General features: G+C 40.8%; 1 protein-coding gene across 6 annotated transcripts in view; it reads right to left on the reverse strand.

Annotated features, from left to right (window-relative positions):
- Positions 1 to 26,838, reverse strand: part of SIDT1 (SID1 transmembrane family member 1) — an 80,762-nt gene that overhangs the window by 27,273 nt on the left and 26,651 nt on the right. For 3 of the 6 annotated variants that reach the window (XM_040980468.1, XM_040980467.1, XM_040980466.1), the window contains exons 4-11: positions 22,128 to 22,173; positions 17,932 to 18,033; positions 17,269 to 17,352; positions 15,299 to 15,386; positions 13,796 to 13,867; positions 13,325 to 13,418; positions 8,229 to 8,272; positions 1,242 to 1,313 (exon numbers count right to left, since the gene is read on the reverse strand). In XM_040980468.1, the coding sequence (XP_040836402.1) occupies positions 1,242 to 1,313; positions 8,229 to 8,272; positions 13,325 to 13,418; positions 13,796 to 13,867; positions 15,299 to 15,386; positions 17,269 to 17,352; positions 17,932 to 18,033; positions 22,128 to 22,173 (602 nt within the window). The remainder of the gene's footprint in view (positions 1 to 1,241; positions 1,314 to 8,228; positions 8,273 to 13,324; positions 13,419 to 13,795; positions 13,868 to 15,298; positions 15,387 to 17,268; positions 17,353 to 17,931; positions 18,034 to 22,127; positions 22,174 to 26,838) is intronic. The other 3 variants (XM_040980469.1, XM_040980470.1, XM_040980472.1) reach the window with 3 other exon arrangements.

A 26,838-nucleotide genomic window follows, 5' to 3' on the forward strand; every position in this document is an offset into this window, starting at 1 on the left:
CTCTCTATTCCTTCTTAAGGGACATATCTTTTCTCTTTTCTCCTGTTTTTATATTTTAAAACTTGTCGATCTGCAGGGCTAAATACATACTGGAACATTATGACATCTGCTCTGTTAACTATTTGGATGCAAAAATAACATTGTGCCTATGTTTCGTATTTTAAAATATGAACATCAGTAAAACAAACACACATGCAAGGAGTGATGTGCAGCATCTAATGCATTTATGTGCACACACGGAGCCAGCAGCTCTAGATTTGTCACATATGAAGTATTTGTACACAGACACCCCCCACCAGTTATGATTATATAATGAAAACAGCATTCTTGGGAAAAGAATCCTTCTGCTCCTTTCAATGTTTCCTGGAGCAGATGGGAATCTGTGCAGCCCGACAAGTACATGAGCAAGCCTACCTTCCGCTTTATTTCTTCTGTTTAGTTGGCTTTAAAAAATCCTGTTCTTACAGAACTAAAAATAAGTAGCCTGCGCTGAGCCCACATGCTTCTTGAAGTTACAGAAGGGGAAGGCAGAATACAGGCATCCCAGTCCTTCTAGTCCTCCAGGCATCTAGTCCTCCTTGTTGTTAGGAGCACTAGTCATGGGCTCACGGGTGCCATGGAAGGGGCAGGCAGCTCAATGTACTCCTACCCTAACAAGACAGTGACTAGAGGCTCAATGCCTTTCAGGCCCCTTAATGAACACTGGACTTTGCCATGTGAATGCCTGGGTTGCAGTGTTCAGGTTTCCTCACGAAGTTCGCTAAAATGGAGGGTTAGCGGGTTACTGCTATGTTCATCTGCAGCACTGTTTTGGGTGGCAGTGTGCAGGTTCAGTTATGAAGTTAGCCAAAATGGAGGAATGTTGGACTACCGCCATGTTCACCTGCAGCACAGTCTTCTTATCGTATCACCCTTACTCCATTGAGCCTGAGGATGAAATAACTGGTCAGTGATGTTAGGCTCTCTCTGATATATCTTTCATGTCCTAAACTCAGAATGGGTATAAAAAAGTTCCCAAGGGGCGCCTTGGTAGTTGATGGCAATCTATTGTAGGGAATTCTGCTCAAGTGTGGCTGGTAGATTCAGGCAGCAGAACAAAAGAACTGGACAAAGGTAGAGCTAGAATGTACCTTCTAGACTATTTGGCCAGCTCATGTTATAAATAAATCACAAGCTTATGGAGACAACCTGTTTTGATAATTAGGAAACATTTACAGAACTGAATTCATTGTAGAAAATACCTATTGCCCCATAATTGCTCCCTTCAGGTGTGTTGGCACTAATTGGATGTGACACTGCCATATTTCCAGAGCCTGTTAAAAAAAAAAAAGATGTAAATGGTTTATGTTCAGCTGCTAAAAACAACACAAGTTTAAGTAGCTCAGTCATTAGACCACAGTATTCCAAATTTGGTTTTCTTTTTAATACGGGAGCCATCAAGCTATGGACCCAAGGGGAAAAGAAAAATGGTCCACGTACATAGGTTCCTGCCACATGGGAGAACTGGATGAAGCCCCTGGCTCCTAGCTTGTTGAACCCCGGCTATTGAGGTCATTTGGGGATTCCGTTCCATTTTAAGGATGGAAGATTCTCATTCTCTCCCTGCCACACCCCCATATCTCTTTATTGCTAAACCTTTCAAATATTTTTTTAAGAAAGAGGAATAGTATTTCATGACTGATGAAAGTGATATAAAATTCAAATGTCAGCATTCATATTCAAAATTCCATTTTGACACAGCACATTCATTTGAATGCATAAATAGCTGCTTTTGCACAACAATGGCACATTTGAGTAGGTACAACAGAGACTAACCAGTCCAGAAAGTCTAATTCTTTAATTTTGCCTCTATCTGGGGGGTGGGAGTAGGGAATAAAAAACTGACCACTGTCTGGCAGTATTACAGAATCCTAAGGATAAATAAGCCTAGGTCTGGAATCACTAGGAATAGAAACATCAGAAATAAACTTCTATACTTAGATCACTGTACTTTCAAGGATTATTTGTTGTAGCACTTAGCAGTCCCTTCATTATAGGCAGAAAACTGAAATAGGAAAAAGTTAGTGTACTCATTGGAGCAATAAGTGATGATCACGTGAACTAATGGTGTAGAGGAGGAGGAGCTATATGAAGGATCATTTAGGAGATAGAATAGGCATATCAATAGACACCATGAGAGTGCTCCTCCAACATGTCCAATCAAATACTATCAGTAACAGGCAGAGTGAACCCACTGCTGTAAGAACCTGCTGAAATAAGCCAAACCCTAAAGGACAAATATCATATGGTCCTGTCTAATATAAGGCAACATTCTTGCAAAATACAAAACAAATAGATATATAAGTAAACATGCAGATACATACATCATCAATAGGAACTATATAATAAAGACTAGTATATCAAGAGGTGAAGATGTTCCAGTATGCATCTCTACCGAATAAAGGTTGAATATCTAATGAAACCATTAAATATATCTTGACAATAGGATGCTGGACTTTCTACCACAGTTTATACCTACAATGTTTGGATACACTTAAACAGCAGATTGATGGACTTGTGACTGCTACTGAAGGACTATACTATTGTAATAATATAGGAGAAACCATTGGAGGGAGGGACTGGAGAGTGGAAGGGGAAATCCATGAGTTTATGTATTATGAAAAATGAAAATTTTTTAATAAATGAGTTTATTAAAGTAGAGATGTAAATGAGTCTCAAATTCTCTTTTGGAATTTATGCTTAAGCTTCATGGTAGTTTTATCTAAAGCTATACTACACTGGTCCCAGTGTTGTAACCTTCTACACTTCCCTCGGTTGCTTTATTACTTTTTTTTTTTTTACTTTAAGCTTGGGCTTCCTATCTTAAGTCCTCATTTAAAATGGTTTGGATGATTAAAGGAAAAACAAGGGATGCTGGGAGTGGTGCACAGATTGTGATTACTATAAGATATTAGGAATAGAGGCTGCTTGGTAGGGGGTATATGGGAACTAGTTTTAACTCTGCAAGTTTTGTTTGTAACTCTAAAGTAATTCTGAAATAAAAAGCCAAAATGGAATTTAATAATTAAATATACAAATAGTAAGTGAAGAATGAGACTAAAATCAGAAACCCTGGACTCCTGGTATTTTTGTATTTCTGAGAAGTTGTCTGGTCTAGAATATAGGAGTGTGCACAGGAAAATGCTTAAGCTCAGCTGTGGCAAAAGGTCAAAATGGTTCATGGCAGACAAGGATTTATGTGCACAGTCCAAAGAAAATCAAAAACCAAAATCAAAACCAGACAACAAACAAAAACAATCACTGTTTTGTTAGCTGACAACTTTATTATAATCAAAAAGTCAGCATGTGGATCTGTTCCAATCTTGATGAGTCACTGACTTCTGAACTCTGCTCTGTACTACATCTTGTTTGGATGTAGTTTATGGCCCTGCACACTTTCAGGCAATTTCAGTTCTGTGGGTTCCATGATGAACATGAGCACTGGAATATTCATGTGCAACACAATTGCCAGCACTTGCAAATGTTCTCCTTCTGTGGATTCTTACACATACAATGTAAATATGAGACTGGCTGACATTGGATAACAGCATTCTGTTCATTTTGTTTACATGTGATGTCTTTTAAGATTGCAGAAACAAAGCAGGTTATTCCTAACTTCAATTATTATTACGATCTCAGAAGGGAAACCATACTGATATGTAACTGCAGAATATTCCCAAAGCAGCCTTAAGCACACAGTATCAGTTTATAGGACAGATCAAGACACTGTGGCTGGAAACAGCAAGATGCATGAGCTCACAAATGATTTCATCTTACGGGGAATGTTGTTTGAGTGTATTTTTCTGTGAGCCTGAGCCCCTTGCCATCTGCCTACTTCAGTGCCAGAACAGGATATGCTAGTACACTTGCTTCTTATGTGGAGTGCCCTGTGTGAGGAAAAAACATTCATTCCAGGGCCCAACATGGTAGCCTAGCAGCTAGAGTCCTTGTCTTGAACACACCGGGATCCCATATAAGTGCTGATTCTAATCCTGGCAGCCCCACTTCCCATCCAGCTCCCTGCTTTTGGCCTGGGAGAGCAGTCAAGGATGACCCAAAGCTTTGGGACCCTGCACTCATGTGGGAGATCTGAAAGAGGCTTCTGCCCCCTTACTTCGGCTCAGTGCAGCATTGGCCGTTGCAGCCGCCTGGGGAGTGAATCAGCGGACAGATCTTTCTCTCTGTCTCCTCTTTCTGTATATCTGACTTTGCAATAAAAATAAATAAATCTTTAAAAAAAATTCATTCCAGGTGTGGTTCTTTGAAAGACTTCCTATTTATAGCTGCATTGCTTCCTTCTGAAGACTCATGAGTTTGGGAGCTGAAGAGCAAGTCACAAATGATACAAATGACTGGCATCCACTACCCAACCTATTTTGTTTCAAAAGGTTAAGGAGAAAGTAAAGGCAACTACTAAACATCATGGAGGGATTAAAAGTAGAGTAGAAAGTTACAACAGCCAAAGAAATTTGGTAAAAGAGTGAGCCAGGATTGGATTTGAGACTCAGTGTCAAAGGCCTAAGGATACCTCATGCCCCCTGCATCTGCACACCCAACCCAATCACTCCTTCCATAGATGTGGAAAATCTCTATGGTGAAAATTACAAATAAAAATCACTAACTCCAGTGAGACCGGCCTACATTCAGAAATCTACTAACAACGCCTACTGGAGTAGATGTGGGGAAAAAGACTCCCTTCTGACTGATGGTGGGAGTGTAGGCTAGTGCATCCGCTATGGAAGTCACTGTGGAGAGTGCTCAGACAACTGAAAATTGATCTAATGCATGATCCAGCTTTTCCACTCCTAGGAATACATGCAAAGGAAGTGACACCTGCATAACAGAAAGTAACATGCAAGCTTCTATTTATAGTAGCACAATCTATAATAATGAAGACATGGTAACAACCCAGATCCCCATTGAAAGAGAAGTGAATAAAGATGCTGTGGTATATCTACTTAATGAAATACTACTCAGCAATGAAAAAGAACGAAATTCTTCCATTTGCAGCAAAATGGTCCCAACTGAAGATCACTGTACCCAGTGAAATAAGCCAATCCCAAAAGGACACATATTATGTTTTCTCTGATATTAGGCAACCTTCATGCAAAACACAAGATAAAGAGACGTATGGGTAAATACACTTATCTTCTCATAGATGAACTGAGCAATAGAGACTAACATACTGAGACTGAAGATATACTGTAGCATGTATCTATCTATTCCTCAATAAAAGGAAGACTTGCAATTAAACTATTAAATATAGGTTGACAACAGGATACTAGACTTTCTACCTTTGCCTATACCTACAAATGCCATGATACACTTAAATAGCAGAATGTTGGACTTGTAACTCTTGCTTGAGGACTGTATTATAATAATAACAAGGGGGAGAACAGTAGCAGAGGGAGAATGGGGAGAGAGGAAGTGAAGAGGATACTCCCTATACCTATAAAACTATATCATGGAAATAATATAAATAATGATAAAAAAGAAATTCCCAGGAAACCTCACACACACTAAACTCTTCCCACATTCCCTGACTGTACATTTAACTAGGGAACCACCCCTTACCCCATGAAGGTAAAACTACTGGACTAAGGAGTGGCCCTTTTATCTTCTTGCCTTTGCTGCCTGGCCTTTCTCTCATCTCGCCCAAAATCTCTCCTCACCAGTACTTTTCAGGGCATTTCACTGGTTCTCCCATGCTGGTATGGCTCATTGTGGCATTGCCCACATTAATATATGAATGATTACTTGATCTCTCCCGGTCTCAGTAATGCACCTCGCTTATGCCTCTGCTTTGAATTCTCACCTCTCCACAGGGTGGGTTTATCTGATGCAGGTAAATCCACTTATCCCTTTGCGATGATGATTGTTTTTAGTAGTAAGTAAATGATCCACTGAAGGTCAATGAAAGACCAGGAGAAGTTACTGGGAGATTTGGAAAAATACTTCCCTTGTGATGTCATCAGGTAGAGTGAGAGGGAAGCAGAGCCGGGGGAAATAAACCACAGCTTCTGGGTTCAATCAATCAAGGAGCCCACCTTTCTGCCCAACCCTTGGGGAAAGTGGTCTCTCTTGCTCAAGCGTCTTGGAGACAGGAGTCCTGTTGCTACTGGTGGCACATAAATCTTCATGAAATGTCTTTACTCTTTTGGTCACTCATTTATTTTTGCTCATCCTCTGAAGGGTGGGTGTCTCTAGCTTTTGGCTAATTTTCACTGGATTTCTGATCTTGGACAATAATCTAGCTCTGACTACTTTGGCTTGAATGTTTAGGAGACCCTTTGGAATGTAAACTTTCTTTAATTGTGATCACAACAATAAAATGACTTGACCTATACAACAAAAATTAACAGACCATTTTCAGAAGGTCCTCAAATAGATCTAACTAATTGGATTTAGGTGTAAGTTCAATTAGGTCTAAAATAACAACACACTTGGCAACACTTAGGTGAAAATAATGAGAACCAGACAGAAGATAGATTCACGTAAAGATGCTATGAGTAAAGGAAAGTAGCACTTAGTCTTTTAAAGCCACAAGCAGGTGGCTCCTTTACTGTCTTTATACTGGCAGTTGAATGCTTAGCAAAACAAAGTGCCTGGGGCCTGGCGCAATAGCCTAGCAGCTGGAGTTCTCATCTTGCACGCGATGGATCCCATATGGGTGCTGGTTCTGGTCCCTGTGGACCCACTTCCTGTCCAGCTCCCTGCTTGTGACCTGTGGGACTGAGGGGCAAAAAGGTCACTAAGTCAATAAGATGGCAACTAACAGTCCAGGTCACTGATGGGCAAGATGGTGGCCAAGAACAGAGCCCTGGGTGTGAACCAGGGCAGGAGTCACGTAGCTCCAAGGAAATACTGACTGACCAAGGCCATCTTGATCACCTACCCCTGGCCTAAGGGAGGTGGCTTCTGCAGTCATGCTCCTAGTAATTGGCTTCTAGTTTCTCCCCTCCTGGAATTCCCAAAATTCCTGGCCTGAGGCTAGCCCTTACCCTATATAAGAATCTGAATTTCCCCAATCAATCAAAACTGCTTAGACAGAACCCCTGTCCATCTGTTTGTCTCTCGCAGGCAGGGAGGCTGGGTGGCAGGCAGCAGGCTCATCCCCTCCAGCAACGGGGTACTAAAGGAATCTGTGCGGGAAACCCCACAACCTGGGAGGGCAGTGAGGCTTTGGGACCCTGCACCTGTGTGGGAGACCCAGAAAAGGCTGCTGGCTCTTGGCTTTGGATTGATTCGGCTCTAGCCGTTGCAGCCACTTGGGGAATGAATTGTTGAACAGAGGATCTTCCTCTCTGTATATCTAACTTTCCAACAAAAATAAAATAAATCTTAAAAAAAAAACCAAAAACAAAGCACCCTGGTAGCTAGAAAAATAGGGATGCTGACATCAAGTAAGAAAATATGGAAAAGATAGCTGGCTCTCCAGCAAGGAGGGAAATGTTCCTGCTGGGTGGAGGCAGTGGCTGAGTTTGCATCTTTCTAAGATTCTGTGGATTGATTCACTTTCACTTAAATGTAGACAAAACAGCACTAGCATCTGCCACTTACAAGTTAAAAAGCCAAGTCCCACTTCATCATCCTTTGCCACATTGCTTTTGCCATACAAGTCACACTGATTAATGTAATTCAAAAAGTGAGGATATTTAATTTCTAAATTTTGATAAAATATGAGACAACTGAACTCATTTGTTCCAGCTTTCAGAATGTAGGAAAGAGCCTATTACAATGGTCAGATTTGGAACTACCCTGGATCCCTCAAAGCTGTTACATACTTTATTATACTTATTAGTCTCAGATGTTTCAGTAAAAAGTCCTTTATCTTAGTTTGGGAAAAGCAGACTCAGAGTTGGCACAAGCTCTTAACTGCTGTTGGCAAATTAGCTTTGGCATAAGATAGACAAGATTAAACTTTTAAGAAAGATAAGGAGTTCACAAGCAGTCTGTGGAGTGTTACAAGAGACACTCTAACGCTTCGAATGTGAGCTTCCTGTCTCAACAAATCATCAGTCATCATGTTAATTTTACTCTGCTTCCCATAGAAAAACTGCAAATTAGGCCAGATGTAGGCTAGGAACCAAGGAAGGGTTTGGAAATTGCAAAAGACAAAAGAAATATCAAATTAGGAGGGCATCATTCTATTGAATGTCACTTTGAACTAAAATCAGGGAATTTCTTACCATCATGGGACCCAAAGCTTCCATCAGAGGCTTTTCTGTGAAACCTGCAAGGGAACACACACACATGCCACTAAGACAGTAGAAACTTCAGTATTTTACATGTGTTCCATGTAGACTTGGTTGCAGAGTTGTTTAGTAGGATCTCTCTAAAACTGGGTCTTTAGTGCCTGGCGCAGTAGCCTAGTGGCTGAAGTCCTCACCTTGCATGAACCAGGATTCCATATAAGCACTGGTTCATGTCCCAGTGGTCCCATTTCCCATCCAGCTCCCTGCTTGTAGCCTGGGAAAGCAGCTGAGGATGGCCTAAGGACTTGGGACCCTGCACCCGTATGGGAGACCCAGAAGAAGCCCCTGGCTCCTGGCTTGGGATCAGCTCAGCTCCAGCCATTGCGGCCACTTGGGGAAAATCAGCAGATGGACAACCTTCTCCTCTGTCTCTCCTCCTCTCAGTATACCTGACATTCCAATAAAAATAAATAAATCTTTTCAAAAAATGGGTCTTTAGACATGAAGAAATTGGAACTCTAATACACTGCTGGTGAGAATGTAAAATGTTAGAGTCACTTGGGAAAATCATTTGACAGGGTTCTGAGTCTGGCAGTTCTGGAGATCCCCAAAGAAACTTTGTCTGAGGTGATCCCAGTCCAGATTCTTGTGTGTGCTTGCCAGTACAATGTTTGGCACAGTCCATCACCCCAATTAGCTGGTGGTTGCAACTGCTGGGTCAGTTCTGTTTCTAGCCCTGTCTTCCACATGAACCAATGGGTTCATGAGCCTGATTCTGCCCAGCATACATTCGGCCCTCACACAAACCAGTGGGAGCTGCAGCCTAGTGGGAGCGACCTGCAATAACCCCACTAGGCCCACCACCTGCCTTGGTTCCCGTGCTTGCCCATATGTGCCGCAGACATGTCCAGTCTGTTCCACATCCCATTCAGCTCTCCTACATGTCAATGGGCATTGAAGCCTAGTTCAACCCAATCAGGCCCACTACCTAGCACATGCTGGTGGGTGCCATTCTGTCCAGCCAGGCCTGCCCAAGTCCTGGTTTTCATGCTGTCCAGTGGAAGTGATAACCCAAGAGGGAGAAGCCCACTATTCCCCTCCTGGGCCCACTACCGGATCATGCACTTTCCAGGTGGTTCTGCAGTTTAACTTGACAGGATTAGCCCCCCAGTGCCAGCATCTGCCAGTTGATCCTGTGGTATAGCCCAACCAACCCTCACCCATTCTGATTTATGCTTGTATCAGTAGGGACAGTCAACCAAGCAAGGGTCTTCCCTGATCTGGCTCACATGAAGCCCACAGGTGTTGTGGCCCTGTCTGGTCTGGTCTGTCCCCATCTCAACTCATGCTCTCCAGTGGCAGCGGTGTTCCAATAGGGGGGACCTCTGTATGCCCCCTACCAGCTTTATCCCCTCCCTCCCTGGTTCCTACCTGTGCTGGTTGGGTGCTGTGGCCCAGGCTGGCATGGCTCCCCTCACTTCAGTGTTTGTCAGTAGGTGCTGTAGTCTGGCCTGGCCCAGCCCACCCCTAATTCCAGCTGATGCAGGTGAGGCTTACAGTCTAGCCCAGTACAGCAGGCACCCAATCCTGACCAGCTGAGATCTTAAAGTTCAGCCTACACTGGCAGAACTTTCCAGTTCACACAGACTTCTACATAAATTTAAATAAACAAATAAATATATATTGTTCTTTGCCAATGGGATTTCTATGTTTGCTTTTTTTTTTTTAATGCAACAGCACTGTGAAAATGAGTAACTATATGCATCAAAAGGAAGAATGACTATTTTGGATTGGGCAGTTTGGACTCAATGTCTGGCAGGGTACTTGAGAATTATAAGTAAGAGACCTGTGGTTGGCCTCGGGCCTGCACATTCATGGTGGGAGACTCAATAAATGCAGAATGCATAGGGACTGGCAAATAGGAAGGAAACGACATTTACATGCAGGCCAACATAGACTAAAGGCCTGGATTTGTACCTCCTTGTGCATAGGGGTTCATGTCTCTTATCAGTGTTTCTCATCCTGATCTCACACCATTTTCTCCAAACACCAAATGAATTAACAAAGTATAGGGGATTCATAAGGGAAATGATCTTATACTGAGAAGGCTGTTTTCATTTTTTTTTTCCAGAAAACTGTGTCATTCCATAAAGGAAGAGTTCCTCTATTGGAATTTTCCTTCAGTCTGTACCTCTATTTAGAATGCCAAATGGTCCTTATGTCTCCAGACTTCTATTTGCAGATTGCATATTTAGAAAGATGCTATGCTTGTATGGTTGATAGTAGCAAAATAATTCTCAGCTACAAGTTTCAACAGATCAACACTACCACAACTTTGAAAAGCTGTGCTTCCTTCAGTTGACTGGGTAGCTTTACAGAGACTGATAGCTAGCTACTGTTGGTTTTGATCTGCTTTGTGGGTTGATTATATATGTTAATTAATGAAGGAGGAACAGCCCTGATTTATAAAATGTGAAATGTTAGGCACAGAGACCCTCTTTCCAAGAGAGACACAGAGAACTTTCTTCCCATGACATCAGAGTTCATTCAAGGCAAAACTGGAAGCCTTGGATCTTTTTCAATGATCCTTTTCTGGGGTGAGGTGCTTTTTTGTTTGACCCTGTGATCTGCCTTTTTTTTTTTTTTTTTTTCCTGACATGGCCTGAGTGCTCCAGATCCATCCTGATCAGCCTGTGTAAGAGCTAATGACTTGGAGCCAGGTTGCCTCAATTGAAATCCTAGCTCCTTCATTAACTGGCTGTGAATTCTCAGCCAAATTCTTCAAGCCCTCTGGGTCCTCAATTTCCTTGGCCATCACATCACATCATGATAATAACAGTGTCCAATTTTGGGGAGGGTGCATCAGATGAGGTCATCTATGTATAGCACTCTTCACACAAGAACACAGAATACCTATATATTCTTTACCTATAATCACTTGTGATTAGCATGTTACTCCACTTGCTTTTGTATTTCTCCCTCTGTGTGTATATATGTGTGTTTATGCATATATTTATAATTAATTATATAAGACATATGTAATTATATACACATACATTTTTTGGAGCATTTTCAAGCTGCATATATTATAGACTTCCATCTCTAGATATTTCCAAAGAATAAAGTTATTCTCTTGCATAACCACAAGACAGTTACTAAATTCAGCAAATTTAGCATGGGTATGATACCCTTATGCAACCTACTGTCCGTATTCAGTTTTTTTCAACTAGCCTAATAATATCTTTCATAGTATATTTTTTCTTCAAGTACAGTACCCAGTCTGAGGTCAGATATTGTCTTTAGTAGTTATATTCCTTTAGTCTCCTTTATTATGGAGCACTTTCATAGCTTTTCTTTATCTCTGATGATACACATTAATACAATGATCATCATTTTAGATTGACTAGCTTTTACATATTATTAGATCCAGAATACACTTACATAAGTGATATTGTACTCTTTCTAAGCTGTAATGTTTGGAGACATTCAATGTCCATTTTCCCCTTGCTGGCATTAATTTTGATTATCCAACTGATGTGCTAGATTTTTCTACTTTGCTCTTATAACTAATAAGCAATTTACTAGAATATAAAATAAGGCCATACAATTATTTTCATTCTCCTCAGCTTTCCCTTCTAAATTTGGTATCCATGGATGATACTAAGCCTGATGAAATCTTTGTTATGGATGGTTGAAAATGATCAATTCCAACTCCAGTGCTTCCTTCATTATATTTACTGGTAGGCTCTTGGTGTTCTGCTATGGGTAAGAGTTCTCCCTTTACTGTCAAGAGTTTACTAACGGCTACTTTCCCTACATCTGTTTCAGTAAATTTGTTGAATTCACCTAATGCAGACTTCTATCTGCAGGCTCCTTCCTTGCTTCCTTTATCAACATGAATGCATGAATTTCTATTTCTATCCAGTGGTTGATTATTGATTATCCTTAATTATCTTGGTGCTCACGTTCTCCCAGATTTGCCAGAGGTGTCCTATGATTTTTGAAGGTAGGATCTCAACTCAAAAATTTCATCAGGGTCACAAAGGGAGTTCTTTGTTTGAGTCCAAGCTTGGCTTGCATCATCGAGATAACTACTATCATTGATATGGTGGGAAGTTTTTCCACAGATGGAATTAATCTGGCCACACAGTCTCAAAACCCTATGCTGGTTGTGTTTTCTTTTTGTGTCAAGAGGAGAAAGAACACTGTTTATTGTACCTCTCTACCATTCTTTTGTAGCGGTTTCACAGAGAGCACAACCAGGAATGGAATTTTCAATGCTCAACCCTGCTGAGAGAGGAAATGATATTAGGGCTTTGTTGTCAGGGGCTCCAAACTCTGGGAGAAAGGAAAGTTCCTGGGTTAAATTACAGCACAGGCACTCTGTCCCCACTCCCAAACCTTGTCTTAGATCTTCAAGGGACACTGTACTAGAAAAATTAATATTGTGGGAGGATAGCAGTTGATAATGTAATATTCAAACATATTACTTCTGCTATTGATGGTACCTCAAGATTTTGCTTTCTGACTATTTAAAGCTCTTTCTAAATCCACATGCTAGGAAAAACTTATCATTTCCTATGTTTTGTAGGATTTAGACTGAATATTTGCGGAACCAAAAATACACAAATTGCCTGTTTCTTGAGGTTTCATTAAGAATGAAAATAATCAACACTCTACCAGTATTTCCTATGTGTATGACATTGATGGAAACTTTTTTTAGATCCATTTCATTTTCATTGAAAAAGCAGATACACAGAGAAGGAGAAACAGACAGAAAAGTTCTTGGCCCACTGGTTAAACCCCCCCAAGTGGCCACAGTGGCCAAGCTGAGCTGATCCAAAGCCAGGCGTGAGGAGTTTCCTCTGGGTATCCCACATGGGTGCAGGGTCCCAAGGCCTTTGGCCATCTTCCACTGCTCTCCAAAGTCACAAGCAGTCAGGACATGAAGTGGCATCCATATGGGATCCTGGTTGATGCAAGAGTAGGATTCAGTCACCAGGCCATTGCGTTGGGCCTGAAACCTGTGGCTGACTCTATTACACAGAGGTGGGAAAAAGGGTTAACATTTGTTAATGTCTTCAACCTACCTTACATAGTGAACAAACAAAACCAGCAGGCATCCCAAGTAGAAAGACAAGAAGATGAAGATGCTGAAGAGACTGGATTTCACATAAACAGATTCTGTTTGGGAGAGAAACAACTTCCATCAGGCTGTCCTTGGGGGAAACCTCTGGGACAGAGCACCACCATTCCACCCATTCTGAAGTTCTAAGAAATTTTCATTTTGAGCAGCAAAACTGTGGGAGATCACCCAGCCATGAACTCACAGGGGCTATTTTTTCAGGGGATGATTTGCCAGTAGATACTGGGAAGAGACTATAGTCCCCAACTCCAGAATTGAAGCTCCTTTCTTTTGGGGGAGGCCTGAATGTTGTGATTCCCTCTTTTATCTTTAAGTTCCTTGTATCTCTGGTTTTCTTATGACGATTCTCTCTAGTAGGATTATATTGCGTTATCAGATTTCCTAACATGGGCATCTTTCTAAAGCCAGCACTGACCTTTAACAGAAGGGACAATGGTCACTTTAAGGTTTTTTGTTCGTTGTAGATTCCAGGTCTGGTTCTCCTTTTCTGGTAACAACAACAAAAGCAGGGAACAAAAGAGCAGGGTGAGATGGCTTAGATACTAGATTCATGACCTCTCCTCTGAAAAGCATTTTTTTTTAAGTCCCAGAATTAACTCTGGCTGCTGAGTCCTATTTTAGCAAGAACTGAAGTGAAATCTAACCCATCCCTGAAACCAGCAATATCCTTCTTGGTTAAGACTTGCATTTTGGCCTTGGCTCTGTGCATTTGATGGATGCAAATAAGATTGCAGCAGCCTTTTCCAGTGAAGAAGGGTTGTCTGGGCATGTGGGAAGCAGCTGGAAAACAGAGTGTTGCCTATTCCTTTGGCTTGTAGTTCCCTAGCCAATGAATTGTTTTCCTTCACATAGTCATCAAAGGATTGTAGGAACAATAAATTTTGGTAAAACTCCAGAGCAGTGTATTTAGGATATTAACAAAACAGCAGGAATGTCACCTAAATATGAAGGGCATCATAATGCACTCATCAGTAAACACCTGCTGTGTTGGTTTCATGGGGGCTCATAGCAGCTGGTGTTTTCAATCATCACCCATTGCAAGCCCAAGGTAGTTACTAAATAGTTACCCAGAACTACCAACATAAGCCTATGAGCTTACTCAACCACTTATCATCAAGATACGCTGTGTATTTTGTTCTATTACTATCTTATGAAGTGCAATTTTGGCAGCTGGAATGGAGAACTTTATATTTTTCTTGTTCATCCTTGTGGAAAAGATGATAACTTGTAAATATGAGTGGCTTCATTACTGGCTACCAAACTGATCTTTAGAGTTAATCCGCACCTTACTGTAGTATTTTTTTAACGATTTATTTATTTTTTAAATTTTTGTTGGAAAGTCAGATATATAGAAGGGGAGCGACATAGAGGAAGAGCTTCCATCCATTGATTCACTCCCCAAGCAGCCACAATGGCCAGAGCTGCCCCAATCCGAACCCAGGAGCCCAAAGCCTCTTCTGGATCTCTCATGTGGGTGCAGGGTCCCATGGCTTTGGGCCATCCTCGACTGCTCTCCCAGGCTACAAGCAGGGAGCTAGATGGGAAGCAGGGCTGCTGAGATTAAAACCGGCACCCATATGGGATCCTGATGAGTTCAAGGTGAGGACTTTAGCCACTAGGCTACTGTGCCGGGCTAATTCTATAGTATATTTATTACATAAAAGGCCAGCTAGGTGAACTCAATTTACATGATCTGAGGGAATACAAGACTAGAAAGATGAAATGTGCCAAATGACTTTCTATAGGTTCTGGAATACCTTTAGATCAGGGATTTGATTTTTTATTTATTTATTTTTTCTTGAGTGTCTCTCAGATTGCCTTCCAAGGCACTGCTGGTAGATGCCTATGTAGTGGGAAGTAAAAATGAATATTTGGCCTTCCTTTCCAGGTTTTCCAAGTTTTCCTCACTGTCACTTACCCTCGATGAAGAATGATCCTCCACAGGCATAATCTTCGGGTTTTATCACAAACACCACGAAGAACTGTTCACCTGGAAAATCCTTCTTCTGCATAAAATATAACAACCTTATGATAGGCAGGAATGAGAGATAGCAAGAAAAAGGGAGAACATCTATAGGGGATGGGGAGCAGAAAGGAAGATGAAAGAAAGTTCATCCCTGGCTTCTGGCTGCACAGAAAAGACATTCACATATTCATGATCTATTCTAGATTAGCCATAATAGCTATTCCATCCAGGAAATTAAGTGGATACACTATCAGGATTTTTACCTATTTTGGGCACACCTCAGTGCTTAGATCTATAATGGTCACCATATAAATAATAATGTGGCAACTGCCTTGCTTACTAATTAAAATCTATATATTATTTTTATATTAAAACCTAATGATAAATATAGCTTTTCTCAAAGTCATACAATCATCAGTTTAGTAAAGAATTTAGGTGAGGAAGGTAAAGGACCCTAGTCAGGAGATCTAAGTTATGCTCCAGCTTTGACTTTCTCCAAGTGTTTCTCTTGGTCTCTCACCCGTGAAGAAGCATATTGTACAAGATGATCTTATTTAAAATGCTTTTCAAGAAATTTTGAGAGGCAGAGTGACACAAACATGTACATGCACTCACACACACACACACACACACAGCGAGTTCCCAGCCATTGGTTCACTTTGCACATGATGGCAAGGGCTGGGCCAGGACCATGGACATGGCCAAAGCTGGGGAACAAAAAACAGGGACTCAATTCAGGCCTCCTACATATGTTGTTGAAACTCAATCACTTGCAACACCACTGCAATCCCCTGGGGTCTGCCTCAGCAGGAATGTGGTGTTAGAATGCAGAGCTGAGCTCGTATCTTAACTGCTAGGCTAAACAGCAGCTCTCACAAGATGATCCTTAAGGTTCATTATAGCTCTATAACTCTGTAATTTTGTCATTCCAAATATCTACTATTGCATTTAGCCCTCAAAAAAAAGGGACTCAAGATTGAAGCATCAGCCCAGAAGTGAAGTAAAAATGTACTGCCTAACCTAATTTACAGAGAGCTTTGTTGAAAATCCAAGAAAAATGTGATTCTTTGTTCCTTGTCTATGACGTAGACATACACTGATTTACTTTTCTCATCTTTAACCTAGTGTTCTGGGTGACATAAAACATGAAGTTCCCTATAATGTCTATTTTTCTGTCCCTTTTTTATTTGAAACCACACAATGCTGGGTTGGTAAGAAAGAAATAATTGCTAAAAACAAGAGAAGGTGTTTGGAATATCAAGTCCTTCAAAAATGAAAGCCTGATTGGTAAAGTGTGACCTCTACATTATAATTATTTTTTCTTTCTTTTTTTTTTCTTTTTGCTTGTTAGACAATAAACAGCATCATCATAACTCTAGAGAGATCAGGCTGCAGGTATACCAGGTAAGTACAACTCCAAGGCCCAAGATATGATCTCTGAATGTATGCTTACATGAGATTTTGCTACAAAATAACTATTGAAATAATAATTTAATTATAGACACCAGAAAAAGATAAATTGTTGCACTGAACCTGACCCTTGTGTTCAGACTTGAAACCCTTTTTTTCTTGACTGTTACTGGTACAAATTTTTACACTATGTTTAAGTGTTTTAAGCAGATCTGATAAATACCAAAATGATACTTTCAATGAATATACTAGCATATTCAGCCCTGTCCCCTCTATCAGTTATGTCCCATGGGCCATGAGTTTCCAAGAGTCATTAAGGGGAAGGGGTACCTGGTGGAGCATCATGGTTTACCATTGCCCAGGCTTTGATTTCAGGCATAGCAATGTTACTTTTCAAATTAATTAGAAAGAAAAGAGACCAAAACACTCAGAGGTTGGCTATCCCTTGTGGAAGATGCTCCAGTTGTAAACAGACCATCTACTGAACATTGTCAATGACAGCATATTCTCACCTGTAGTGTGATAGCAGCTTTCTTGGTCATAGACTGATAGACACCATTAAATTCCACGTTGTGGTCAAGATCATACACTGGACACTGTAGCACATGGGAGGGATTGAAAGGAAAGCATTACTGCCAGCCTATATTTCATACCACACATAGATCCTATCTGGACCTTTCTACCTGGATCACGGAACAGGAGGGTCCTTATCAAGTCAGCAACCATGAATAGGTTCCTCCTAAACTTAATGTCTTCTAATGTGAAATCCAAGTCACTTTACATGGAAGAGAACTATGAAAAAAGATGACCTGAAAATGCATTAACTCCTTTCCATTTTTTTTTTCTGTTACCACCACATGAGCCAGATGGACTCTAATGTGACAATACATTTTGCAAACAGAAGAAAATGTAGGCCTCTGTCTTCTTTTTTTTCAGAGCCCATACCTTAGTCTTTGTTCATCATTGTATTCATCCCCGTCTCCTTCCTTTCCTTTATCCTATTTGTTGAGGAGTCAACTATTCTTTCTCCAGATCAGTGTTTGCAAACAATACTATTTTCATGATTTTGCAGTTTTGAGGGAAATACAGTGTCAGTGGATGGCTGAGCCCCTATTCCTCCCTTGCATTTATTCTAAGATGACACAACAGAGGGCCAACATGCTACCAGGACTCACCATGATGTTCTGGACTGAGATGACAGAACATGGATAAGCCATTTCAGATACTACTGTAATGACAACTGAGTCCACATCTTCAGGAAATTTGTAGAGGAAATACTGGGAATATGAAAAAGAAGACATGAGTTGTTGATACTAAAGTAGGTTTACAAACTGGAACCCAAACAATGTGCACAGGAATAGGACTGTTTCATCCTACTCTTTGGCACCAAGTTCAACTGTAAAGGCCAGTGACTCTGCACTAAGTCAGTAAATTACTTATCTTAGCCACTGAACAACTAAATGTACTCCTTAGGGCTCTGTGTCAGATGGTGGGAGTACAACAGGGAATAAAGGCAAGGTAGCCATTTCCTACAGTGCTGCCATCTCATTGTATGGTCTGGTCATTTCTTCCTTGACAAAACTTGGCTTACTTTATTTCCTGCTTAAAAAATTATCCCTCCTCGGGCCCGGCGCAGTGGCGCAAGTGGTTAAGTCCTCGCCTTGCACGCCCGGGATCCCATATGGGCGCCGGTTCTAATCCCGGCAGCCCCGCTTCCCTTCCAGCTCCCTGCCTGTGGCCCCGGAAAGCAGTCGAGGACGGCCCAAGGCTTTGGGACCCTGCACCCGCGTGGGAGACCCGGAAGAGGCTCCTGGCTTCGGATCGGCATAGTATCGGCCCGTTGCGCTCACTTGGGGAGTGAATCATCGGACGGAAGATCTTCCTCTCTGTCTCTCCTCTCTGTATATCCGCCTTTCCAATAAAAAATAATAAAAATAAATCTTTAAAAAAAAAAAATTATCCCTCCTACCACACACCTATTGAATCAACGATACGTGACATATTACATAAAACAAGATTCACACGGGTGGTCATTGTCCATGAAGTTCTACCTTGAGAAGTAGATACAACTGTTTTTCAAGAATTTAACTGCCTTTGACACACTGCAGTGGAACAAATCCAAATGGCTAACAGACATATGAAAAAAATGCTCAAACTTCCTGGCAATAAGGGAAATTCAAATAAAAACAACACTGAGGTTCCACTTACCTCCAGTATGAATGGCACACATACAGAAAACTATCAACAATACCTACTGACAAGGTTGCATGGGAAAAAGGAACCCTACTCCACTGCTGGTGAGATTGCAGACTGGTACAACCACTATGGAAGTCAATATGGAGAATACTTAGGCAACTGAAAATCCATCTACCATATGACCCAGCAATACCAGTTCTAGGAATATATCCAAAAGACTTGTTATATGATCAAGCAACGTGCATTCCTGAATTCACTGCAGCACAATCAATAATCGCAAAAATATGGAAGCAACCTAAATGTCCATCCACAGAGGACTGGATAAAGAAACTGGTTCATCTACTCGATGGAACACTACTTAGCTATTAAAAAATATATACAATTGTTTGTAGCCAGATGGGCCAAACTGGAGACCATTCTGCTAAGAAAAATGAGCCAATCCCAAAAGGTTAGATATCATATGTTTACCCTAAAATAAGATGATGTCAAATCTAAGGATTTTACCTGTGAATTCTACCTATTCTACCTACTGTACTTCCTAATTATTTGTACTTTCATAATAAGACCTTGTGATGTAATCCATTAATCAATCATCCATAAGAGCCTGATTGCTTGTAATCACCAGAGATTGCCAATGTCCCTTTTATCACTGTTATTGCTACTGTCCATAATAAAGATAATAGAGTCCTTATTGTACTTTTATTAGTGCCATACAGGATACATGCTGGCATTTATTTCTACGTGAAGATGCTGGACACTCTTTTTCACCACCCTATTGTCACACTGATACCTTTGCTATATCTTTGTCAACTTCATGTGGATAAAGGTATTTTATTTTATTTTATTTTGTTTTATTTTATTTTATTATTTTTTAAATTTTTATTTATTTTTTTTTTCTCCCTGGGGTGGGCTGTACTAAAGGGGATGCATAATGGAGGTATAGCAGACATTAATATGTTCATAGGTGGAAACAGAGAGAAGTATATCCTCATGCATGCAAGGATGGACTCACAGTGAAATGGCTGATAATCTCCTGCATGTTGGAAGACACCTCAGTGGCAGAATTATGGACTTGTGAAAATTCACGAAAGACACCCATTGTAAGACTGGAGGGGAGAACAATGGGGGGGGGGACTTGAAGAGGGGCTGGGGACCCCAGTGCCAATGAAATCGTGTCATAAGACAATAAAAACAATAAAAAAGAATCTAATTGCCTTCATCTGGGCAAGAATTAGCCCCAGATCAATCCTTCCTCTAGATACTTTGCTAAAGATTTTGTTCACTGGATGGAATATTCTAAGAAATAAGGAAATTCAAAGCGTAAAGCCTACAGCTGACTCTCCAAAAATGTATTTATAAATTTGGCCAGGACCAGGTATCTTTAGAAAGTATTTTTTTAATTATCACATTAATCAGAAAATACTACTTACATATGTAAATTTTGAATCCACTGGGAAAATTTATCAACTCTTAAACACTATAGCTACCAAATAAGGGAGGGGAATTCTGTTTAATAGCTCTATATGTGGTAACTGGCTAGGAAGCTGTGTCAAGTTTGTGATTAAGGTTTTGAAGACACCAACTACACCAGACCCATATCCTGGGATGAGTAAAATCTATCACTTTTCCAAGAGCGAGAAAACATGCTAAACCTTCTTTGTTAACATCCTCTTTACTCACCCAATTTTTTAGAGCAGGACAATAAAAAATGCGTATTTTTTTCATAATCCAAATTTTCTAAGGGGGAAAAAAGTCATTTTAAGATTAAGGTATATCATTAACTACTATTTGGGAAATCTATTCACATGTTGTTAACTGTTGGCAATACCTCCCAAAACTCACTTCATTTTGGAGTTTGATTCAAATATAACATGGGGTTAATCCAAAGGATTAGTCTATAACTCCCAAGAGGAGTTCTTGGTTTTCAGGAAAACCATTTATTAATATTCAGGACAATAACTCTGTTAGCAGTGATTAATATCCCATATATGTCCCTATAATAGTTCTGTGCAAGCAGCAGACCCCTAACTGGAGTTAAAGAATTACCAACCTTCTTCATTTGTAAACTAGCATTACCCCAAATAAACGTTTTTTTATTCTTTTTTTTTTTTTTTTAGGTTTTTGATTCTTTCCCTGACAATCTGCTTGCACTCAAAGTAATGGCTTTTATTTGATTTGGGGGTACATGTAAAAATTATTTGTGCTTTTTAAAAATTAATATGCTTTATACAATAAAAAGGAAGCCATCATGTGTAATTATCACTGATTTTCAGTCTACAGGCAGTTCTACCATGTAATTCATGTTATGTTCAGTATACCATGTTTAGTGTAGCTCTGAATATTACTAGTAGACTCCACTCTTCCTGAAGTTAGAGGTAAGTTGTTTCTCTTTTGCTAGTATCTCCTACTGCACCTGATAACTGATTATGATGCCCACACAACATGCTAATTCCAGTTTTATGTTTCCAAAGCAAAAGCTAAATAGACCAAAGCCATGCTACATCCTGCAGAAAATTTACAGCAACTATCAGGATGTTAATGTCTTAAACTAGCTATTATAGAGATATTATTCTTTCAGAAGCCATGAAAGAAAAAAGGTAGCTAGGAATGTCACCAGAAAGAGAGCCTGATTTCAAGTTTTCATGTATTTATTCAGTTTAGGATTAGGATTTAATGGCGAACACAAGAAAAATATCTAATTCTAACCCTTTGGTTCAACATTCCTGTTCTTTCTTAATGACAGGAGAAATGAATTGGTTCTACCATAATATTGTAGAAATTTACATCTGCAGTATTTCTAACTGTCTTTCTAGGTCAATGAATTTATTTTCATGTCTGGTGTTGGCTTCCCCCAACCCTATCCTTACTCTCGGGTCCATAACAGAGTTGTTTCTGTCTTCTTCATCTGGTGTTCCCAGTGTACCTAGTACAGTCTTACACTTTGGTTGGTCTGAACCAAAGAACATCTGAAAGCAAAGATCATGACTTCCATGTCATACAAGTACAAAGAAGATAGAATTTACCTAAGTTTCCACTAATATTGAACAACATTCCAAAACACAAGTATGAAATGATGAAAGGGCAGGACGAACACCACATGCAAGCTCTGCTTGGCATTGCAGTTTCTTTGGGCAACACTGACAGCCAGGGTCTTGACTGCTCTAGGGTTCCTTACCTGAGGTTGAGAGGGGCTGGCAGTGAAGCGAAAGGCAACATTTGTCCTGAAGCATGAGGAGAGAAAGAAAGAGGGGAGTTAAGAAAAAAAATATTAGTTATGTAGAATATAAGCAAAACATTTATTTAAAAGGAAATCATCTTAAACTAGAAGTGAGGGGAGTGAGGGAACCTTCCTCTGTGAATGCAGTCATGGGTGGATCAAAATAACAAAGTAAACTGCCTAGGGACTTGACGGTTTTAATCTCAGGAGTGTTGAAATTGGGGAAGTGCCTTTTTTTCTATTTATTTACTTATTTGGGATGGGGGGAGAAATGGAGAGAGAGAGAGAATGAATGCATCTTCCATTCACTGGTTCACTTCCCAAACGTGTACAATATATGTCTTGGGCTGGGCCAGGCTGAAGCCAGGAGCCTGAGCTTCATCTGGGTCTCCCGCCTGAGTTCAAGGGCCCACGTGCTTGGGCTAGCCTCCACTGCTCTTCCAGGTTTGGAAGTGAAACAGCTAGGACTTGAACTTGCACCCATATGGAATATTACAAGTGACAGCTTTACTCACTGTGCCACTACACAGGCCAGTGAAGACTCTTTCCACTGCTTTTCCTTTTAGAAAAAATGAAATACTTTTTGGAAATTAAAGATTCCTTTAGAAAGAATATTTCAGCATATTTAAACAAGTCACTTGTATCCCATATCAGAGTCCCTGGATTATAATCTCTGGTCCCCTTCTGATTCCAGTTTCTTCCTCATTTGCCTTCTGGAAGGTAGCAGGTGATAGTTCAAATCCTTGAATCCTGTTATTCTGGCAGGAAATCTGGGTGGAGTTCTTGGTTCCTGACTTCAGTCTGGTTCAGCCTTGGCTGTTATGGGCATTTGAGGAGTGAACCAGTTCTTTTCCCTTCAATAAGTAAATAAACACAAAATTTTTATAAGTCAAAGTCAGTGTTGGATCCAGTTGTGTGTCTGCAGCAGGAAGTTCACAGCTAGAGTGAGACCCGGCAGTGTTGCGTGTAGCCTGGAAAGACCCTTTCAGCCGGGAGGCGGATGTCACCTGCTGTCTCCAGGGCAACATGGAGCCTTCAGCTCTATTTGTGGCCAAGACAGAGGAACCAAGGGACCCCAATTTCCTTGGCTAGCAACAGACAGCATGAAATTTTTCTGAAGCCATTTGTGCGCTTCAGTCAAAAACGTGGCTTTTGACCCTCCTCTTCAATGTGGATATTGACATGCATTTTCTGTCTTTTCCTTTTGTTCTGGTTCTTCATGTTTTATTTGCTAGCATAATATAAGCATACCTTGAACACATACTATTCTAAGATGATCACATTTAACATCTTCCTCCTGGAAAGTGGTAGATGCAAAATAAACAGATGAAATGCTTTGATTTCTCCCACTAGTCCCTAAGAGAAGTGGGGGAGGTTTATTTTTATCAAAGGCCATTAAATGACAGAACAAGGTTAATTACAACTCACATGTACCTTTTGCTTCAGAGCAAGAAGCCTACACAGTTCAACTAATTTTATTTTAAAAATTAAACACAGGGAACAAGTGCTTTTCAATTAAGATAAGAGAGTAAAAATCAATTTCGTTTCCCTCTTTTGGCTCCCTCCAGGCAGAGGGGAAGAGAAAAGGAACAGATGGAGTCAGCAGAGATGGAAATACAGATAAGTGGGATCGGTGGAAAGGGCCATGGGATGATAGAGGGTGAAAAAAGAAATGCAGGAATGCAATAAAGAAGTAAGCTGGGATGAGGAGAAGTGCAAAGAAAAGTAAGGACAGGAGTTCAATTGTTTTTGAGCTGAGTCCCAGGGAGGACTATGAAAGTGCCAGCATCTTATCCATCTCCTATTAACAAGCCCAGGAACATGGCACAGGAGAGGTTGAGACCCTCTGCTTTGTTGAAGATCCCTGTTACTTACTGGGACTATGGGGCTACAAGGATCATTTTCTGTCCTTTCCATTCTGCCAGCTGTCAGGGTGCCCTTCACTATCCTCTTCCACAAATCCTCTTGCCATCTGTAAACCTCTGCCCATCATGGTCTAAATAAAGACTGCACCCGGGATCTAAATTTTCCTTACTTGCAAAAATATCACGCACGCCAATGAATTCAATCAACCTTTTTACTCCTCTATTTATAAATATACTCATCTTAACCACTTTAAAAATAAAGAGAACTCTCCAACAAAACCCTGCTTTATCCCTGTATCTACATTCTTCCTCTTTCACAAACCAGCTTCTTAAATTATGTTCACAGGAGTGGGTCATGTGGTGCACTGGGTTAAATCACTATTTAAGAAACCTGTATCCCATATCAAAGTCCTGTATTAGTTCCCACTGCTCTATTTCTGATCCAGCTTCTTGTTAATAAGTCTTTGAGGCAGCAAGTAACAGTTTAAGTGCTTAAGTCCCTGCCACTTAGGTGGGAGATCTGAATGTAGTTCTGAGCTCTCAACTTAGTCCCACCAGCTGTGGACATTTGGACAGTGCCCAGTGATAGTGATTCTCTCTTTTCTCTCTTTGTTGCACAGGGTTTTCTCCTCATCAACCCTTCCCCCAAATAATCCATGTTAAGGGTAACGGTCACCTTTTGTCTCAGTATTTTTGAACAAAATAATGAAGTAAGTGGCCCAAAAGACAGAAATCTACTTCTCGTAGTTGTGGAGGCTGGAAAATCCCAGGTTTAAGGTTCCCTCTGGCTTCGGATGAGAGCCTGCTAATGTACAGGCAGCACCTTCTGGCTTCCCCTTCAGGAGTAGAAGGGCAGGAGGTCTGTGTCCCCAGGGCACTGATCCCCATCCTGGGGGCTCCAGCCTCTTTCCAAACATCCCATCCACCTTCCAGTGCCATCATCATCTTGGGGCAGGAGTTTGGGGACCACAAACATTTAGATCAAGGCAACTTAGAATTGCAGTTGATCCTAACCTCAAGACTGAGAAACAATGCAACTTATAGTTGCTTAATCCATTGATTTCACCCTCATTTGTCTTTGCCTCTCTGCGCACTGGACACCAGCAAAACTTCCTGTCTTAAAGCACTTTCCTCCTGTGTTCTGACTCCTGCTTTCCTGGCTTCTCTCCCTCACATCTGACAGCATTTCCTTAGCCTCTTTTGACAGCTCTTGTTTCTCAGATGATACCTTGCCTGGGAAGGTTACCCACAATCTCACTCCTGATTTCCTCTTTTTTTTTTTTTAGCCCCTTATAATCATGGGAAATATATATTCAGTTGACAGAAGTACTACAGAGATGTCAGTGAATCTCAAGTCTATGTTCAGCCCAGGGCTATTTCATTATCTCTGATTACAGAATAGGATCACCTGTAGGTTTCTACTCTTGATTATCCCTCAGGTAACTCTAGTCAGTTCCCCACACCAAAGTTACAAGACAAGCAACTGTCTACATTTCTTTTTTTTTTTTTCCTTCTATTTTATTTTTAATTTTATGGTACAATTCCATAGGCTCTGGGACTTTCTTTACCCCCACCCCATATTCCCTCCTCCCAACTGATTCCTCTATATTATTATAATAGTTTAGTCCTTCATGAGCAGTCGTAAGTCTACCGTTCTGCTATTTAAGTGTATCCTTACATTGCAGCTGTCTAAATTTCTAATGTCCCTTCTAAACTACTTCCAGCCCTGCATTCAGTCATCTACTGACAGATCCATGCCCCCTATGTTCCCTGCTTGGGCTTCACACTCTTGCAACACACAACACAGGACTGAATAGTTGAGGATAACACACAGTGGCAAGTTGTATGTGTGTGAGAAGGGCAGTGGGGGACAGGTGGATGGCAACAGTGTTGCTTTAAGGCTGCATTTAAAGAAATGAATGCAATATGGATCTGAGAAGCTAACTATACACAGAACAGATGTTGCATATTAAAGTGAGAGATCTGGGAATCCGAGGTAGTAAGTAATCCTGATCATCCCCTTTCCTGGCTGTGTGAGTCTGGACAAGTCTCTTAACCTCTGAGGATATCAGTTAACTCATCCATAAAAATGAGATTAGATTCCTAAAGATCTTTGAATTCCTAAAATGCACACTTCCAGGGTGAAGAGGATTCATATTTCATTCCATATTCATTCCAGTCTGCCATCTAAAAATATAAGAAAGAGGGGCTGGTGTGTGTCATATGGGGTAAAGCTGCCACCTGAGATGCCAGCATCCTATATGGGTGCCAGTTCAAGACCTAGCAGTTCCACTTCTGATCCAGTTCCCTGTTAATGTGCATAGGAAAGCAATGGAATATGGTCCAAGTGGTTGGGCCTTGGAACTTATGTGGCAGACCCAGAAGAAGTTCCTGGTTTCTGACTTTGACCTGGCCTAGCCTCAGACATGGCAGCCATTTGGGTGGTGGACCAGTGGATGGACAATCTCTCATTTCCTTTCCCTATGTCACTGTCTTCCAAATAAACAAATGTTTTCAAAAATGTAATATAAAAATTGCAGTTTCTCACAAATGTTGCATCGCAGTTCTTCCCACAATCTTTTGCTCCTCTCCATGAGCAATATCTTCTGGGTTTCTGGGTCTGTAGTAAGGCTAGTGGATTCAGGGACACCTGTATTTCAGCTACCATCTCCCAGGCTTATCTAAGTCTCACAAAAACACAAGCAACTGCATGCATTTTCTAGTGTTCTCACTGGTTGCTGATGTGAAGTCATGGTGCAAGAAGTGGAACATGAAGCCAGGGCGTGGGTATGTACTGGCAGTTT

The sequence above is a fragment of the Ochotona curzoniae genome, unplaced genomic scaffold (assembly GCF_017591425.1).
Source record: "Ochotona curzoniae isolate NIBS_2020 unplaced genomic scaffold, NIBS_Ocur_1.0 contig_3498, whole genome shotgun sequence".
In the NCBI taxonomy this organism is placed as follows: domain Eukaryota; kingdom Metazoa; phylum Chordata; class Mammalia; order Lagomorpha; family Ochotonidae; genus Ochotona; species Ochotona curzoniae.